Source organism: Epinephelus moara, chromosome 4 (genome assembly GCF_006386435.1).
Source record: "Epinephelus moara isolate mb chromosome 4, YSFRI_EMoa_1.0, whole genome shotgun sequence".
NCBI classification, from domain to species: Eukaryota; Metazoa; Chordata; class Actinopteri; order Perciformes; family Serranidae; genus Epinephelus; species Epinephelus moara.
Window position 1 is genome coordinate 37802379 of NC_065509.1, and position 20183 is coordinate 37822561.

Genomic DNA, 20183 nt, shown 5'->3' on the forward strand with positions numbered 1-20183 from the left:
AGGGTCATTTACGAGCAAGCAACCTGAATGATGTGTTTACTGTGCTTCTAGATAGGTCGTTTTTGTTATGACTCTGCTGATAAGCATTTTCCTGATAAGGCGGACGTGGTGATAACAAAATGTTTACGGCTGTCTGGTGTCTCTGTGGCCGTAGTTCACCTAGACAACAATGGAAGACAATACCAAAAATGGTGTGGGAGCTAACAGTCAAAAAGAGGGTGTTTTTTTTTTTGATAATAAAGATAATGCTGCTGTCATTAAGGACTGCAGTCTGCATTAGTGCTGCTATGTGCACACTTAGTTTACCTTTTCCCTCAGCATCTACAGCCAGAAAAAAATCCTCAGCGGTTCTTTGGCGTGGGTTGAGATGCCCATGGAGTTCTCTACTGTTTCTTTCCCCGGTAAACAACTAGTTCCTCAGCTTAGTTTAGTTTAACTTACTGGGGAAAGAATAAAAACACTACATTAAAAAAAAAGCCTACAAACGGTGTATTTCCAGAGGATAACAAATGAAAGGAGTGCCTCTTAACCATTTTGCCCCCACGTGCACGAAATATGCTGGTTTAAACAGGTCATAGTGTTTTTCAGGAAGCATTTAGTACATGACTCTGAATCTTTAAACCAGCATTTTATAAGTAATGACTAATAATCATTCACATTTAAAGCTTCGGAGGGATGTATTGACAGAAATCGAATATAATGTAATAAGTATTTTTTTTTTAGTGTGTAATCACCTGCAGATAAGAATCATTGTGATTTATTTACCTCAGACTGAGCTGTATCTGCCCCGTCTGCAACAATCCAAACAGCCAAGGAGAAACACTGATTTGTAACGTGAAGCTGCTTTATCCAGAGATTTTACCAATTTTAATTAATGGATCCGTTTGTTTTGAAGAGGAGGAGACCTCCACAGATAATTTGGCTCCCAGTAAAAACCTCCTGAGCAAAGAACACCGAAGGAAACCTAACTGGGAGAAGTTTCGTCTGGTTGCAATCTGTGATCCTAAACACAATACACATTGCTCCTTTGAGTGAAAGTGTCATTTAGAAGCATAATGATGCATCCATGTTATTATCTGGCATCATTCAAAAGCCCCCAGGCTCAAAAGTTTAAAATCAATATAGTGTTCTATGATCTCTCATGGCTCTGTATAGCACTTTTTGACAAGGGCGCTGTATATCACCTTTTAAAGATAGGTGCCATGTATAGCACCATCAGATTCCCCTATGATTATGAGCCAAAGAGCCACTTTTGAGTCATGTTTAGCACCATTTTTGTTTACTTACTTTTTATATTTCTAAAAACGAGCTTCATTCAGCTGCAAAGACACTCCAACATCAACCTGAACAAAAGATAATACAGATAAGATGATAAAGTTTCTCCGATGGCAGGTATCTGAGGGATTGTCTGAGGGCGGAGAATTCCATTCCTTCTGTAGGTGTCAGCTGATTGACTGGAAGCAGAGCGTAACGTAATGCAGGACTGATAGAAGAAACAGAGGAGCTACGACCACATCACACCACAGCTTTTTGCTTACTACGACGGATCATCTCACTCTCACTGAAGTTGTTTTTCACCATGTGCAAGGATGACGGCAGCAAAGGGCTTCACGGGGAAGAGTGTGCTGTGTACAAGCTTCAAAATGAAAAGTAGAAATGTGATGGATGACGTTGATAAGTGACATGTTTAAAACACGCTGTCCTTTCACTGGAATCAAACAAAAACATAAATAACAACCAGAGCATTTCAAACGTTCCTTCGGCAGCTGCACAACCTGTACTTTCACACCTCGTTCTTTCTCCTGTACTCTCATTCTAATTTGAGCTGGCATCAGTTTTCAAACCTTTATTTATCCAGGGAGGGTTCTGCTGAGCACGCTTGCTGTTTTTTCGGCAACGCCCTCCTTCACATTCACACCTGGGAGCTGTAGTCATCAGTTTTTATGGATAAAAAAAGGTATTGCACTGTCCTTCTGATACAATTCGACGGTATCTTACCTTTGGGTGGTTTGAAACTTTAATGTGTAATCATAGCCAAATCCCGTGAGGCTAACTAGCTCGCTAAAATCATAAAGTATTATTGCATGGTTTTCATAATGGTGACAAACAACAGACAGGCAGTTAGAGAAAGAACCCGACGAGACAAAGAAGGGAGGAAGAAAAACAGAGAGGTTTGTCATCTTTTCAAAAAGTCACAATATCATTTAATATAAAACACCTTTAAATTCAACATAATGAGGAATTCGTCATCAGGAGTTCCACCAATCCACTACCACTTGAACACTGCAGTCCACCTCCACGGCAGCTGACTTCAATGGTACATCCGAGTGCACACAGAAAAGGGTTGAAACATGCATTTACTACATTGTACAAAGTCAAAAGCGAAAAACAGGAGGTCTTTTTTTTTGCCATTATTGGCAGAGAGTCTCTGCCGCCTCGTGAGGGATCCAGAGGCAAAAGGGGGGACAGTCTTGATAGTTGGGCATGTACAGAGGTGTCCATTTGTTTCCTGGCACTTATGGATAAAGTGCCCTCCTCTCTTTTAGACCGTCAGCTGAAGGGAAAGCGGAAACTTGGTGTAAGGCAGGAAAATGACTCAACATATTTTAGATATTTGAGATAACAGTTGCTTAATTTTGACAAACAGCAATGTCAGTGCGGCTCCTGTGCTGTGAAGTCCACACACAGTGTTTTGTAGGTCTTGGCAGTAACAGATAGCTGTCTCTCTCTACACACGCTCCCCCACCATGTTGCTGGTAACGATCAATGAGTGAGGAAGCACAATGTCCATTCAATTTTTTTTTTTTTCCAAAGCAAGCATCATTCTCCCGTATCTATGACAATCCCATAATGGTGCTGCGTTCTGAACGTCAGGAATACAGATTCCTTTTGTCCATTCACACTGACGACACTTTGATAAACACATCTCATTCTCAGCTTCGCCCCTCCCTCTGTCTCCCCCTCCCTCTCTTCTACACACGCACACTCACGTACACACACGTTCACACTACAGATGCCACGGAGGTGACGGAGGTCACCTTATTGTCGTCTGCCCAGGGCTGCAGGTTCTGCAGGGCGTAGAGGGAGGAGTTGTGCAGGCAGAGTGGGTCCGGCTGCAGGGGCTGGCTCAACGTCTTCTGGAAAGCTTCCTGCTGAAGCTGCAGCATCAGCCGGTTGGCCTGCTGCCTCTCGGCCTCTCTCTCCTCCGCAGTCTGTCTCCTGGGTGGATGGGGGAGACAAAAGGGGAACAGAGGAAGATATAAGACCTATATAATGTTTATCTTTATGGGGTGTGTATGAGATTTATTAATGCTGCATACCACAGCATTGTTTGCTATGTTAGTCTCGTCGCCTCATAAAGAAGCAATAGAACTTTCTTTTCTCAGACAGGGTAAAGTTTAGATTTAAGCAAGGGTTCCCAAACAGGGGGTCAGGACTCCACAGGGAATACAGGAGGGATTGTGAGATAATAAATGTTTTATATTTTTCTTTACAATTTTCCTTTTTTCTTTCAGATTACTGGATCATTTTACCTCCTCAAGCCTCAAAAACATTTTCATACAACAAGGAAAAAGCACTTTTGGTTGAGATGGTCACAACTAGTAAGGCGCCCGTAGAAATTTTTCATAGGGGTGGCTAGTTGAAAACTAGCTAACCAACAAGCAGTACTAATTATCTGACGTGCAAAGACTATTACTGTTACAGTTAACATTTTGAGTTCCACAACAAACCCGTTTTAATACATTACGTATCTATACACGCAAGGGATTCATTGCTCTTCAAATAGGCTGATTGCTGCCAAAATTTAGACAAACCTTGAAGGGTTATTTCGCCCCTTTCCAACACGCTAGCATGACATGTTTGGTGCCAATGGATGCCTTTAGACCCTGATCACACAGAAAGTGTTTTAGCAGCAGGAGGCGCCTTTTTGTAATTATTTTTAATGAGAATGAAGCTTTTTGCGCACAGTTTTTGCGTTGCGAAGTGCCTCGCGTTTTTGCGCTCTAGGGGCCTGGTGTTTTTGCCAGAGCGCTCTGAACTCCTCGAGTTGAAAACACTTCAACTCAGAGTGGAAAAGCACCCCACATCATCTCTGCTTTTTTTCCCGTTGTCCAATCAGATGATTTGAGAGGCGGGCTTTCTGTGGTGGCCACAACAATAAATTTACAGTTGGTAAACAATGGTGGTAGAGGTTGGTGGATACTCAGAGCTATACAGCCTGACTATAGACAGCAGGTTGTCAAACTGCCCCCAGGTCATCCTAAAATATGCCTGGAAACGACCATCATGGGGGAGAAGCTCCTGGACCAACTGGTGGTACTCCCCATGATCCAGCCTCTTTTTTAGTCTCATGTACCCACAAAATGCAAAATGCTTTCTGTGTGATCGAGGCCCGAGGTTGTCATTGATTGCCATTAAAATAATAACACTACAATAAAAGTTGCAGCTTGCCTGAAATTAAAAGTATAGAGAAATAGAAAGAACACCAGCCTGAAACTGGATTTTCAATAATACTCATGGGACATTCAATGGAAGTCAATGCAATATAGAAACCAAAACAAATCAAGTAAGAAAAGGTGTGAAAAGAAAAACAGCACGGTTACACGTGTCTCCGAAAATTTGCAAACGAAACTTGTTCATTTGCAAATCGTCTGCTTTTACTGCTTGTTCATTCAACACCTGCGCCAGTTACTCCGGCTTCAGGCTAGATGACAGCTGATCAGGATGAGTGACAGGTGTTGGTGAGGGGACGTGACTAACGGAGGGAGGAGGAGGAGGAGGTACAGTACACTTCCTGCCTCAAGGTGAAAACTGTTTGTTTTTTTTTTCTTTTCAGAACAGCATCTGTTAACAGTTAAATACATCCTGTGCATCGTGTGTTGGCGCTGATATTAACATTTGCTGTGTTTGAGAAGCAGCACAGATGGGTGTTCTCCTGAAACACACAGGCACAATATGTTTAAAAAGACAGATGCTTTTAAAAGGATAAGTTGGAGTGTTGATGTTGGAAAGTAACCACTTTTAGTCTGAAGGATTAAAGATGTAAAATAGGAACTGAGGAAATAAATGCATAAAAGGAGCTTAGAAATTGTGAATCTAAATTGAGCTTCCATTGTGATTAGAGCAGATGAAATGCTGCTTTTACTTTTCATTTCTTCCAAGTATAAGTTTCTTTTATATTCAAATCAATCTTCCTGACAGATGTTTTTATGGTAACAGACAGTGTCTCCTCTGTGTGTGCTCATGTTAGCCAAAAAAATGAAACACAGATTAAGGCAAAATGAAGAATTTACATGGCTCTTCTAGAATGATGGTGGTGTTACTAATGACACAAAACATGATAAACAAATGACGTCAAAATCAACTCCAAAATACAAACGACAGGTAGAAATCACAGGCGGAAACACACCTCTAAAACACTCTTTCATGCACACCAACCTCCATCCATTAGCCACACATTATTGTTAACAGCATTATCATAATCTGATTCCCCGGCTGTTGATTTGATCATCCTCTTGTTACTAGCGTAGTCGTCACGCAAAGACATCCCTCATGCTCATCCTATCAGGTGCACACTACAGGGAAATGGCATAAATCTCAGCAAAACTAGGAAATCAGAAAAACGAGTTAAGCCAATTCCCTCGTTCCATGTGTCATGCTGTTTAGTCTTGGATTTAGTTTGGTTGTTTTTATTTCAGGCAAATTCCTTTTTATTGCCTCTTGGAGTGGGAAATATGTCTTGGTCTTTCACTGCTACAGGATGCAATTGTTTTGACAGGGATTGTCAAACCAAATTTCAATAGTATATGTTTGCTTAAGACAATAAAATAACTCACAAATGTTAAGCAGCCAAAGAAAAACCCCAAAATGTTAAGTGATTTCTATGTGTATTAAGTTTAAACTCGTTCCAGGGGCGGAGCCAGATATTGTTAACATTCAGGGATTTAGCCTAAATCTCAGTGAGGTCCAGGGGTGCATTTTTTCCCCATTTGCGGCAGATATATGCACTACTTTCCAAGCCATGTGAGATAACAGAATGCCTAAAAATCTATACATCATTTGGGGGGAAAACATGATCTTTGCCAAGGAAAAAATATATCCTCCTATGAGGCCTATATCCTAATTGTTCTCCAACTGTAAAACCATAACACAACAAATAATGAGGATAACTAATTTTCACTCCTGCCACATATAGCAGGCAAAAATTGTGCCGTGTTACTAGTTTTAAGTTACACAACAGAGGTAGCATGTGTGGGTTACGATACACCCTGGACACAGATATGCAAAAGGCGCCACAACTTCTCCAAAACAAACGCAAGACATGCAAATTTTGTGGTAGTTTTGCATCTCTTTGTGGTTTTGTGTCTTTTTGGGGTCAATTTGCCCATTTTTGTGGTTATTTTGTGTCTTCTTGCAAATATTCTGCATCTCTTTGTGGTCTTTTTGTGTCTCTTGATGGTAATTTTGAGTTCCTAGTTGGTACATTTTAATTTGAGCGACACTTTGCAGGTGAGGACTGGGGGGGCCACTGACACTTCGGCACCCTGTAAGCCTGTTCAGTAATTCATCCATGATAAAAAGGGTAGGAATTTGGCATAAAAAGCATTACAGATATGAGGTAATATAACTTTACTGCCTCAGAGACACTGAGGGGAAATTACACAAAGTTTAAGGTATTTTAAAAAGCTAAAAGATTTGAGGCTTTTGAGAAAACATTCGAAGCCTCAGAAGCCACCTCCCCACTCCACCACTGACTCATACTAAAAAGCTTTAGAATCATTTTAAACATTAAAACCCTAAAAGGTAATTTAATTGTTCATAATGTGCTTATGAAATATGCGTCCTGTCCCTTTAACTAGGGGCAGGGCTTCATAATTTGATTTCCTACTCATTTACTTCCAAATGGCTATAAACAACAGTTAGAATGAAGTGAAGGAGTGTGTGTGTGTGTGTGTGTGTGTGTGTGTGTGTGTGTGTGTGCGTGTGCGTGTGTGTTTTCTGTCTATGGACCTGGCAGTCAGTTCCTCCTGTGAGTGTTTCAGTATTGCTTTGGACAGCAGGTTTCTAAAAGGCCTTTCAGGAGGCTCAGGAGTAATTGTGCTTGGTCAAGTGAACTGGCCTCGACTGGCAGCTAAGCTAAGCAAAATAGGTGTTGTGTTGTACGACGCCTCGAATGCTTCAGCTGCGGGCCATTTTTACTCGTGTTTAAAGTAAAACACCGGTAAGCATTTTGGACCCCGAGAGCAAAACACAGACACGTTCAGCACTGTCGATTTATGGCACGAGAAAAACTGGAAGGAAGGAGTGGCTCTTCTGAGTGAACATCCTGCCCTCATAAAGACAAAGGGCTTCTGAGAAATGCACCACGGCCTTTTTGTTTTGCTTAAGTAGATCATGAGGGTGAAGATATGAGCAAAACATGGCACGTACAGGAGAGAGCTATGATGCTTTAGCTTCCCTACTCTCTCCTCTCACACCAGTAAAGGTGATTGAACTGCACCAGATAACACTGGAAGTGAAGGTACACCCTGCCGCACGCTTACCGCCATTTTGTCCGTCTGTTCTGAAACCAGGTCTTGACTTGTGCGTCTGTCATCTTCAGGGCCTTGGCCAAGGTGGCGCGCTCAGCCGATGCCAGGTACTTCTGCCGGTGAAAACGTTTCTCCAGCTCGCAGATCTGCACCCGGCTGAAGGAGGTGCGAGGCTTTTTCCTCTTGGGCGGCGTCCGGTTCTGGTAAGGGTGGCCGATACGACGGGTCACAGAGAAGGGTGAGAGGGCAGCTGAAAGAGGCAAAAAAAGGAGATGATTTTTAAGCAGTTGGTGGATTGTAGCTTTGAACATTGTGTAGTCACTAAAAAATTCCATGTTAGCATGACCAACGAGGTTATTGTAAGTTTGGACTTCAAGGGCTCAAGCAGTTATTAGCATTTCTAAACAAGAACGAGCCGTGCTTCTCAAATATAAACTTATTTCCCTTGAGCTTTAGTTGGTCTGTGTTCATGTTATAAACACAATTTTGTTTTCCATTCCTTGGTTAGATACAATTATTGTCCATTTTGTCTTAACTCTGGAAAAGCCAGTGTTGTTTGGGGAGTCTAAGAGAAGGCCCAGAAGCTGCCAATTGAAGAAGATAAATGTAATTACAACTAATATTCCCCTGCCAGATTTTGAAAACCAAACAGCACACAGGTTTGTACAGAAAGGAAATCCAAAGGAAAGTCATTTAGAAAGCTGAGATATACAGTTTCGAAAACAATTCAAGAAAAGATATTGCTCAGAACCGGCAATAAATTGCTCTCCTAGAGTTGAATCATGGGGAAAAAAATCAACCCTTACTTTAGCTTTTATGTTTTTTTTCACACATAAAGACAGAAGACCTTTCAATATCTAGACACACACAAGAGGGATGCACTTAAAAATCAGCTGTGAGACAAATGGGTGAGGTTGGTGTGGGGGGAGGGGGATTGACTCACCTGGGCAAGCCCCCTTTGGGAAAGGATAGTCTGCTAGAAGGCCATTGCCGTCTCGCAGGTGAGCGAGCTCGGGGTAATAGCATTTGGCTAATGTCTCCACAGTGCTCCAGACGGGGACCCTGCCGATGTCTCCCTTGGGGAGAGGACAGAGGGACCCGGCAGGCCCCGGCCCCCCTGTGGCCTCTCCGGCTCGGCTCTCCTCTGCCTGCTCCCCTAAAGGAAAGGGAGACACAGTGAGGTCCCACATCTGGAGCACAGCAGCAGCCGCTGTGTGGGCGCCAACGCATAGCAACTAATCACATGAAGGAAGCCTGAATGATGAACAGAGTCCACTTTAATGTCATTTACTGCTGCTCTCTTAACTTAAGCATTGGGAAAGGTTTTGGTCCAAAATTACATATCAGTCCATTTAGAGAAATAAGTGACAACTAGCAGGGTTGCAAAGATAAATCAAGCACATATGGTCAGCCAATCAGAAACAGGCAATGAAGGTCATCCATTCACAACTTAAAACAAAGGCACTAGCAGTATAAGCACTAGTCACAGTCCTTCAATCTGACACAGTTCAAATTTTGGGAGATTACTTCTATTTTTCTGTAATTTTTCAATTTTCATTAATTCAGTTTTGGCACAAATCATCTTCCATACAACAATAAAACTCCCAACAATAACATTACATGATTGATGATGAAAAATTGCACAACTTTTTGTATAATCCAAGTGTGTAGGTTTCATATTAACATCATGGGGGACACATGTGAAATGGAGGTTTGGGGATTGTCAGAAAAATTTGGGCATCAAACACTTAATTTCCTGCATTCCGGTGGAACTTAATGCACCAAGTTGTGCCTTTTCTCCATCATTCTCCAACTGGCCTCCTGTTACATTTAGAGCCTCAATGGGCTCAGACCGAGCTACATTGCTAACCCCCTTTTTTACTATTTGCCTCCACGAACACTGCCATCATCTGCTGCTGGTTTATTGGAGGTTTGAGGCAGCGTTTGTCAATTACGCCCCAAAACTATGGAACACACTTCCGATAGATATCAGGGAAGCTAGCTCGCTAAACGTTTTTTTTTTACAGGAAAGCTAAAAACATATCTGTTCACTTTAGCCTTTAACTAGCTCTGACTTTCCTGATGCTGGTCTGAAACTCTTTCTTTTTATGCTTCATGCTGCTGCAACTCTTTTAAAATCTTATTTGATTTTATGATAGTTTTACAACTCTATAATTTTATGAATCAGTTAATAGATGTTTTAAACTCTTTTAAATGGAATTGCCTTGTTTGTCTGTTTCATGTCCATTATGTCTATTTCCACGTGGTGCACTCAGTGCTTATAATGCCTTTATTGTAAAGCACTTGTGCTGCATTTCCAGTATGAAAGGTGCTAGTTTTTATTATCAATTATTATTATTAATCTTTTTCTGAAAATGGCCACTGCTGATGTGTGATGTGTGAGTGTCATACTGGACTTTTAGTTTGTGATTTATTGCTGGATAGTTCAGGTTTTATTGTATTTCACTGACATCTATTTTATGATATTAGTAGCCTATTTATTAATTTAGTGTTGGAACGACCCTGCAAACACTGACTGTTGAATGTTTGGTGAGATTACAATTAAAGCCTGATTTGCTTTGATTATCAATATCATACTATGGTGTAAATGTCTTCAATTTTGTCTAACTTAAAGTCCTCTGCTACCTTCATGTTTCTATTGGGGGGACAAATGCACATATTGTAAATATTAAGGGGCCCCTGTGTCCCCCCAAAATCTGCACCCTTGTGTAATCATCTCTTTCAGAAAAAAAACGCCTTTGATTTAAAGATATTGATGTTTAATTCGAGGTCATGATTCAGTCTTTTAAATAACTTAAATCTACATATACTGACTGGCTGCTTCGTCATTGTGTCTCTTCAAAAATATGAATTGCACACTGCCACTGTATTTCTATTTTCCTCCATCTGTGCCTCGCTGCCTGACGGTTCACTTTCACATATCACTGTATCTGGGTATTAATAACAACTTATCTCCTGCATCATAAAATATCTATGAATCCTGTCTATTTTGTCAGCCATGGGTAAACAGAAGATCGATAAATGTAATGAGATCGTTTTTGGCCATAGATCCACTCCCCAGCCACATTCTCATTTTGAGGCAGAATGGAAATCAACAACAGCAAACCCTCTCTGCCTCTTCCTCTCCCTCTCCCTGTATCTGTGTGTCACTCCTCCCCAGCAAGCTGTTTCGCCTCCTGTCTTACAGGGTGTTTATTTGTTTTTGTTTTGTCAGAAAAGCTCACCAGAAGCCAAAATGAATATGAAAACATCTGCATAGGTGTCCCCTGGGGGCCACGTGCTGCCGCCGCCGCCGCTGCTGCTGCTGCGTCCTGAAAATTCATTTGCCGCACAGACGATGACAATTTGAATGGAAAATGGAACATGAAGCTATTATGCGCTCGGCAGTCGTTTCCAGGGAGCTGCCGACGTCCCCTGATGGTGCTGAACACGAGTGGCAAATTGAGGCGTACACGAGCAAAATGATTTGTAAAATAAAGACGAATGGCTGCGATGTGCTGTTACAGTAGGTCACATAAAGTTAACATTACCTGCGTGTAAATTAGCCCTGCAGATTTAGTGCCTGGAATGAAAGCTCGCTCCCTTTTTATTGTGTTTTGTGCCGGATTTATAGTGTCCGTGTCTTCCTCTTCTTCCTCTCATTATTATTTTTAATCTCCTATGGTAATATTCCTATAATATTATCATCAGGTTTCACATTTTGTGTTGCTCCAGTGCTCAATAATAGTAAAAATGGTAATGCTATCCCTGTAATATTCCTTCCGGGACTCAGACAGGCATCTGTGGTATTTAATCATGAGTTTATGGTGACGAAACTCCCATGATGTTTCTGAGTTTTCTATAAGGTGCTCACAGTGGACTGAAGCACCTCTGTGGCCCTTAGCAGTGAGTTCATAGTGACCTTATTGCACTTTATGGTATGTTTTTTAAATCTCACATGAGCCCTGTGTGATGACTTCTCTATAATATTTCTAATTGGTTTCTTTTTGGTGGCCCCAAACTATGTGCAGCCTTACGGGTCACATGCAGGGAGCGAGCAGGCCTGTTGTTGCTCCCAACGGCGCGTCTGGCTAAATAATACCGCATTAGATGGCTATTTCAGGCCATCTGCGGACTAACTAATGGACCAGGCGCATACAAGCACGTTCAGAGGCAACCCAAGTGGAACTGCATGCTGCAGGGGCCTGTGGAGCTGCCAACTGCAAAAAGGCTTTGCTCCACAGCGTGCAAACTGCTGAGAAATATACGATACAGTGATGCTGTGGATACTGCATCAGTCATGGGTCGTGTTTTGACTGAGGGTGCACGGCTGAGACAGCTCAGGAATCAGATATGCCCTCAGATTTATCCATTGCTATTATTATTAGGACTGTGGGCTATTTTTTTTTACAAGACATGAAATGCTGTAATGTTTGATATTGGATGGATTTTAAACCAATATGAAATGAAAAGACTGTCCCTGCTTAGCTGCATCACTCCTGAAAATAACCCATAATATTCAAATGTTCTTGTATTTATGGCTCTCAAATGTACTCATTAATTGTGCATTTATATTAAGCCAATCTTGCCAATGTTAAATTATGAGTTTTTAGTATACCACGCTTAAAGGTATAATGCAATATGAAAAAAAAACCATATATATTCTTTTAGCAACCTCAGAATTCAGAGCCCAATGTCAAAATCACATAAATTAAAAGTCTAAATATTAAAGACAGCTAATTGTTGCTCATGCATGGAGCAAGTCTGTTATTTCCTATGATATAAAATTGGTGTAGAGATTCAAATCCCACGAGATAAAACGGGATTGTAGTGCAAAATTCAAAACGTTACATTAATGCTAAGACATCTTTTGTGTCCTCTGAAATCCAAAATTAAGGTTTTAATAATTTTCACTGTAATAATAATAATAATAATGATAAATAGCCAATAGCATCCTGTAAAACAGCCAAACTGTTCATGCTGTTTGTGTGGAAAGGGTGTGAAATCTTAAAACTCATACACAATGGAGCATTTATTACTATTAAAAAGAGAAATAATTCTTATTTCTATAAAAAGAAAAGAAAAAAGTTGCAAAAACGATGTGACTTTCTCCTCCTCTCCCTCAGATGAGAAAGAAAATGAGCCAGAAATACTAAATCTGCCGCCTGGGTAATACAATTTAGCATAAGCATATCAAAAAATAAAATGCTACCATGGAGGATATGTTTCCCATAATAAAACCACCTATACTTAATAACACTTCTCGGTGACAGCGCCTCCCTTCCCCACTGCGGATATTACCTCTGTAGCAATCTAATAAATATATCCGTGAAGGATTCTAAAGGGGATATTGAAATATAACATGAACATATATTGCTATTTATTACACTATACGGGACAAAAGGCAGGGACACTGTCTTCTGTCACGGCGAGGAGCAGGGCGGCGCGGAGAGCACGAGGACAGGAGCGGAAATAAAATCAGATGTTCCTGCTCTGCTGAAATTAACACAGAGAGAGAAGGAGATTTATTGGAGGAGAAACAGCTTTAATTGTGTTGGTGTTTTTTATTGGTGTTTCTTATAGAGCTGCACGTGCTGTAGTGGCTCTGGTTAATGTCAGGATGCTCAAACGATCCACATGATGTCCTATTCTTATATTATTATCATTATTAATATTATTATTAAAGTGCTATTTTACAGTATGGTTTTTTAAATGACTGTATTGGTGTTTTATATTTACACTTGTATGAATTTAAACTACCCACGTCATGACCCACTTGTTTCAATTTATTACAAATATTATTGATTAGATAATTATTATAACCTTTTTTTTTTTTTTTTTTTTTACAGCAGCCAGACTATTACTTAATTCTTTTGTGAAATGTTTTTGATATTTCACATTTTATTTAATTTTTTAAAATGTTTTTTATGTCACAAAAAATGTTGCCGAGCATTTAGCAGGTTTAAAACACGCCTCAATTAAAATAAATAAATAAATAAAAAATAATGTTAGGCTGAATCAAGCCTCTTTTTTTGTTGCAAAATGACAGAAATTACGTCGCCAAAATAATACTACTATCCCATAATAATAATGATAATAATAATACTATTGCAGTGATATTTGGGATAAATAATTAAAGCATTAAAGGAAATAAATAACTGTCAGCCACAGAGAGGACTTAGTGATCATCAGCATAAATCCTCCAGTAAATAAACAAGTCTTATTTTCGGATATGGATGAAATGATCCCTCTAACGCCCCACACTTTAATCCTCTGCGTCACTTTGATGCAGCTCCTCGTGATTTATAACACGAATTTAGGCCACGAGGGCTCGCGCCAGGGGTGAAAAACGAGAGAAGCCGATTGTGTTGTGCAATTTAACAGGTTTTCTTTACATCCCTGCAAAAAAAATAATAAAAGCGCCCATGGCTGCCAAAAGCTGGGAGCCCTTTGGCTAAATGTTTGGCTGTTTAAAGCTGCACGGGGCCGTTTGTCTCCTCCGGTTTCAACTTGAAAAACGAAGAGAGAAAGGGAAAAAGAAAAAACAAGAAACAGAGAAAGAGAGAGAGAGAGATTTAAAATGGTGCTCTGCCCATCAGGATAGATGATAGTCCATTTGATTTACGGCCTTTTATAGGAAACAGAGCAGGCTAAATGTGGACAGTGTGTGTGTGTGTGTGTGTGTGTGTGTGTGTGTGTGTGTGTGTGTGTGTGTGTGTGTGTGTGTGTATGTGTGTGTGTGTAGCTGCTGATCTTTGGCTGATCAATACAGTGGAAAGATATAAGCTGCGAAATAATTACAGCGACACAAAGCTGAGAGAAATTAAACGAGAGGCCCTCGGTGACCATGAGTAGAATTGATAAGCCTATTTACACTGTATCTTTTTGCAGTTGACATATCGTCCCCCAGTATTTAATAATTAATCAGGTAGAAAGAAACGGAATGGTGAATATTTAATGCGTGGAGAGGTGGTGTGGAGGGGGGAGTGTGTGAGTGTGTGAGGCTGTGCAGATCCATGATGTTCTTCATTTTCATCTTCATAACGATGAGGTCATGAGAAAAAGACCAGTGGCACCACCATCACCTCCCCCTCCCAAATTAATAAAGAGAATAAAAATAGATAAAGAGATAACTATATAATGTCTGATTGCCACAGAGGACACACTCCTTCACTTTACTATTTAAGGATTAAAAAATATTATTTTACACTACTCTCTTAATTAAAATGCACTTTTACAAAGACGAAATGGTGCTTCATTTAACATCTGGCAAAAGGAAACTGAAACTGATGTTTTGTTTTACTTCCTCTGATCAATGTGTATTGTCCCTGTAAAATAAAAATAAGTAAATTAAAAATGGAGACTGCAAACGCCTCTGTGACTGAAGAAGAAAACACGAGTAATTAGATAGTGATTAGGTTTTTGCACGCAAGATGCAAAGGCACGTGAGCAATAAGAGTGCATGATAAATGCTGCAAATATATGACGGTGTTTGACGTGAGCAAATACCTAACAACAATTAAACTGGGATTTTGTGATGCAAATTTGCACCACAGACAAAAGTAACACCAGATTGGCTTGCGAAAAAAATATAATAATGCACCCTAGCTTCCTGATTTATGCTTATTGTAAAAAATAAATTACTTTTTATGCTTTTTTAAAAAAAAAAAAAACTTTAAATGTATATAAAATCTGAAAAGTAGCTGTATTACTGCTGCGTCATGTTTTTTTATTCTTTATTTTTTTATTAATTGCAGCAGGAAAAATGAAAAGCAATCAGATCCAAATGAGTGTGAGGTGTTTAAAATTTTACTGTATGTGAATTGTGCAGATTAATTTTGATAGCTACACATAATTTAGGCATTAAGTAATATTTTTCTCTATATTAGAATAAAAAATGCTCGTTGCAGCAAACATTATAAATGCGTAATAATAATAATAATAATAATAATAATAATAGGCCTGACCTGTTCTATAGGATTTAAAGCTGCCATGTGTTATTACTATTATGACTCATCTTCCTGTTTTCTCAATTGGCTCGCAGAGGAAGAAAAAAAAAAATCATTCATCCTCATGAAAAGACGCGGAACGTCGTTATCCGTCATCCGCTGTAAATGGAGAGTGATGGTCCAATACTGATTCATCAGCATGTCCATGTCAATTTCTCCTCTCGTTTATCACACTGCCCCTTCCAGCATAATAAAACTGACTGTGCGCGCGTGCATATACGATTCGTTATAGATTACAACCTAAAGATGAAATCAGCTCCAATCCGTCAGCTATTAGAGGCCCACTTTATCCTGCAACGTTCAGGGCCTGTTTTTAACATGAGAAAATTCACAACTCACACCTGTGCGGCCATGAGGGGAATATAGAGTAACGCTACACTGTGCGCTGAGGTGTTTGGGTTCATTTATGAGGGTGTGAGAAGCAGGTGAAGGTGTGGAGGTAGATTATATAATCCTCTGGCCTACATGTGTGTGAATGGGGGACACAAGTGAGACTACGTGTGTTGCAGGTTCACGAGGAAACTCTTTACCTGTTAATCTGTCCTTGGCAAACCTCCTACTGCTCTCCATCCACGGGAAGGTGAAGTTTGCCGCATTCCCCATCCCCATCCCGGGCACCGAGGCGATGCCGGGTCCGATGCCCGGCGGATGCGTCGAAGGGGGCGGATGCGGCGCAGCAGCGGCGGGCGGCGGCGGAGGCGGCATGGGTCTGTGCGCCGGCACCCGGATCACCCCTCCGGCGCCGCCCGAGTTCACGTTAACGTTCATGTTCATGTTCATACTGACGTTCATGTTCATGTTGACGTTGTAGGAACCGGCCAGACCCGCCGCCATGGAGCAGGCCGGGTTGTAGACGCTGTTGTACCCGTTGCTGTAGACGTTAGGGGCCAGCGCGTAATCCGGGTCGCCGGTCCGGTTGGGCAGCATGCAGCCGCTGGACTGGTCCGAGCTGTTGAGGATCTGGTCGATCCCGAAGCTGATGGGCTCATGCTGCTGCTGGTGCGTCTGGTTCACCTCCTCAATCCCGGTGTGCTCCATAGTTTATTTTTCTGTCTGTGATGTGTTTGTCAGTGTGTTTTATCAGTGCTCGGATGTATTCTTGTCATATGGTAATTCACGCCTTGGGAAATGAAACGTTTGTGCTGCAGGATCGGGCTGTTTTTGGTTTTCACGCATCGACACAGGCCTGTTCTACTCCCAGGAAAGCAATAACGTGTCCAGTGCTATCCAAAATCTTGCCATTATTTTTGTCCAGCATTGGGATCGGGTGTTCCCTAAATTAAATGCCTATCCATCGGGCTAAGAAAAAGCGTATCCATCTTTTACAGCGTGTTCTTTCCCAGTGAACTACACACACACGGCAGCCTAACAGCAGGAAAAAACAAGCGAAGATGCCAAATGGTTATCCTGAGTACTTACAGACAAAAATCCGTGATTTTTTTGAGAGGAGGCAGTTCTCTGGAGAGGCTTGATGCGCTTTGTTCGCCTACTCCGGCAGAGACGATCCATACGCAAAGGGCATGGTAGGATACCCAAGCTCGTCGCATCAAAATAAAGCCACAGACACAAAACAAAACAAACCCCAGAAAAGAGGCGACGAAACGAAGCGCTGACCTCGCAGGCGTGGATATTAATTGGAGGTGAAAGCGAAAGACGGCTCTGTTGTGCTGAATGGGTGAAGTGCGTTTCAGCAGGTGAGACAACCCTCTGCGTAAAAGCTGCCATTCGGTCATCCAGCCAAACCTCGCCTCCCTCCCTCTCTCACTCCCTCCCTCCCACCACTCCTCCCTCCCTCCTCGGCAGGGCAGTTGTTTTGCTCGGATGTCTTAAAGAAGCCGCAGCTTTCTTTATTATCTGCAGCTTTGCTGCTATTAAACAGGAGGGTTTGTGCCTTTTAGCGGTGCTGGAGCTCCGGGTCAAGCGTTTCCAAACTGTTTCGCGTCTACATGTTCGAAACACTGAGTCAAACTTAAAGAGTTCGGTCTAATGTTCAATATATTATTTTAAGAGTAAACAAAAAAATCTCCCTTAATATCAGAATATAGCTGCACTGAATTAAAGAAAAATATATTTTTTAATGTATTTATAAATTTATTATTGTGTTTTATGGGGGCCGTTTTGACTGTGTCAGTAAATGCTCAGTTAGTTTTGATATTTTGGTGTCCATTTTTATTCCAAGACTCTTGTACATAGGTGTAGATGTCGGGGGACGCAGGGGACATGCCCCCCCGCAATATTTAAAACATGAAAATAAAATAAGACTTTAATTTTGACAGATTTAAAGACATTTACACCATAAACTGACTCAGAAAAGGCAAAAAATGGTGCATAAAAATTCACCAGAATGCAGGTAAGAATTTTCTTGCTGTCTATACAAATGTTGAAATGACTTCCACACTCTTCCACGCATATTCATTTTCTATTGTTCTGGGGAGCAGCTCATGACCCGTCTGCCAAACAAGAGCTGTTGCACCTAAAGTGACATAAACATAAGTTAAGTTACTTTCATATTGCAAAAGATATGTCATCTAATGTTACTTTTGTATATCATTTCAACATCTCATTAATGTTGAGCTTTTATTTTGACAAAATTAGACATTACAATTATAAATTGGTGCATGAAAATCATCAGAATGCATGAAAGTAGGTCAGAAATGTCTGGCAGAGGATCCCCATTACATATGTGTCCCCTCCAATATTGAAACAAAACCTACGCCCCTGCTCTTGAGTACAAAACATTTTAAATGGTGGTCTTTACATTCAGGCCCCTGGAGAATCTCCCATGATACGATGTTGTTTGGGAACTCTCTGCCACCTGACCAGAACCCTGCTGTTGGACATGATTTGGTACAGAACCCGACAGGAGGTGAGCACTTATGTTTCCAAGGCACCAAATAATACACGGGTGTCCTTTTGTGTGCGCGCTCACTGTCTGCGCAATTAAACCAGCCACGCACTCACTCATGGACCCATGTAACTCATCCAAGAGTTTCCCGGCACACCAGTTTAGGGAACCACAAATATTCGGATCAATGAACACTGAGCGAATATAAAAACCGAAATGGCAAGTTGCACATCATGCTGGAGGATGGGCCTGAGTGGCATCCCCTTATTTTTAATGGCAGGGATGCATCAGTGCAACGGGTCCTGCAAGATACAACAAATACTGGACCAGATTTATGCGCGTGTGAGAGAGGAGAGCCGCTGAAGCAATAATCTGTTGCGCACAATGAAGCCATAAATCCGGTGCTATTGACGGGAAGTGTGCGGAGTGTACAGGCCTGATTTAAAGGCACTGATAGGCCCATTCCAGCGGACATTATCACAAAGTAATGAAATGTAAACCCACCGTTAGTCTGTATAGGAGACACTGTACAGACCCAGGAGTGAAATAAAGGTTTTACATGTCCAAATGAGGAGAAAAAGGATAGATAGATAGATAGATAGATAGATAGATAGATAGATAGCTAGATAGCTAGATAGATAGATAGATAGATAGATAGATAGATAGATAATTAAAGGAATAAATAGCAGCTGGAGTCACATCATGAAAGCCAAATGTGTTGCTGATTTGCACAAATTATTTAACCTTTCTCCGCCCGAAGCGACGACGCGGATCGCCGGGGTCTCAATTCAATAAAGATGAAAAATGGCTCACAATAAAAGCGCGACACGGGGAAAAACGAATTTAATATATCACCGTTTTATTACGCACTTATTTCACTTTCCGTGCGAATAAAGATATCTCTCAACTGCACAAGGTGGCTAGAGGGAAGCATAAAAATCAATTGTGTGAATTCAAGGCCATATCAATAACGGCGCGGGGACGAGAGCGGTGCGAGTGGAGCTGCTATTAGGCCTGTTTATATTTGCGCGTTACACTGAAATGAATAGGGACGAGAGGATGCACTGAGCCCGCAGATCAGCTTACTGACAAGGTAATTGGCCGTTTATGCAAAACCGGGGAGATCTATGGGACGGAAGGTTGGGAAATAATGTTGGAGGTAACACATCTCTCTCTGTGGTGGTGATGTCAGCAGCGGGGATGTGGGGTCTGATTGTGCGCCACCTTTGGAGCCACAAACCAGGTTGTTTACATAGAACAACACGGGGGGTTCCCAAACTTTATCATATATGTTATATCAGTATGTCTTCTGATCAGTCAGTGAGGGCTAGTTCAAGGGCGTAACTTTGGTTTGAGAAGTGTGGGGGCACAATAACACAGGGGGGCTTTACCCAGTAAATAAATTTGATTTGAATCCCATTTCCGGAATTTCTACATACATTTGGGGACTATGGTAACCAATACAAAATTAGGGGAATAATTAAGTTGGCCATCATGCCAATTTCTGCCAGAATAGTACTAAATATGCTAAATAGGCTGCTCCTCTGGCTTTTATTTATTTATTTATTTTTGGAGTATATCAGAACAACTGGAAATTACACCTCAGGTTAGTTCACAGTGTTCAATGGAGAGTCGAGTGTTGCTATGATACAGCACACCTCTACGTTGTATCGCTGTATATTTGAATTAATATTACATTTTTCTTATTACTGTATGTTTGGGTGTTTAAACGTCATGCAGTGCCTTCATTTTACACATTTATTTTGTTTTACAAAGAAAGACAGGATGCCATGTGCA

General features: G+C 41.1%; 1 protein-coding gene across 3 annotated transcripts; it reads right to left on the reverse strand.

Annotated features, from left to right (window-relative positions):
• Positions 1 to 2178: 2178 nt before the first annotated feature.
• Positions 2179 to 17289, reverse strand: tlx2 (T cell leukemia homeobox 2). 3 transcript variants are annotated; one of them, XM_050041831.1, is made up of 5 exons: positions 16072 to 17286; positions 8476 to 8688; positions 7545 to 7782; positions 3039 to 3219; positions 2179 to 2554 (listed from the first exon to the last, which is right to left on the reverse strand). In XM_050041831.1, exons 1-5 carry the CDS (start codon positions 16577 to 16579, stop codon positions 2543 to 2545), a joined length of 1152 nt encoding a protein of 383 aa, XP_049897788.1. In that variant the 5' UTR covers positions 16580 to 17286; the 3' UTR covers positions 2179 to 2542. The 3 variants fall into 3 exon arrangements, with proteins under 3 accessions (XP_049897788.1, XP_049897787.1, XP_049897789.1); XM_050041830.1 differs by lacking the exon at positions 2179 to 2554 and having other exon boundaries at positions 2562 to 3219; positions 16072 to 17289; XM_050041832.1 differs by lacking the exons at positions 2179 to 2554; positions 8476 to 8688 and having other exon boundaries at positions 2562 to 3219; positions 16072 to 17288.
• Positions 17290 to 20183: the final 2894 nt, after the last annotated feature.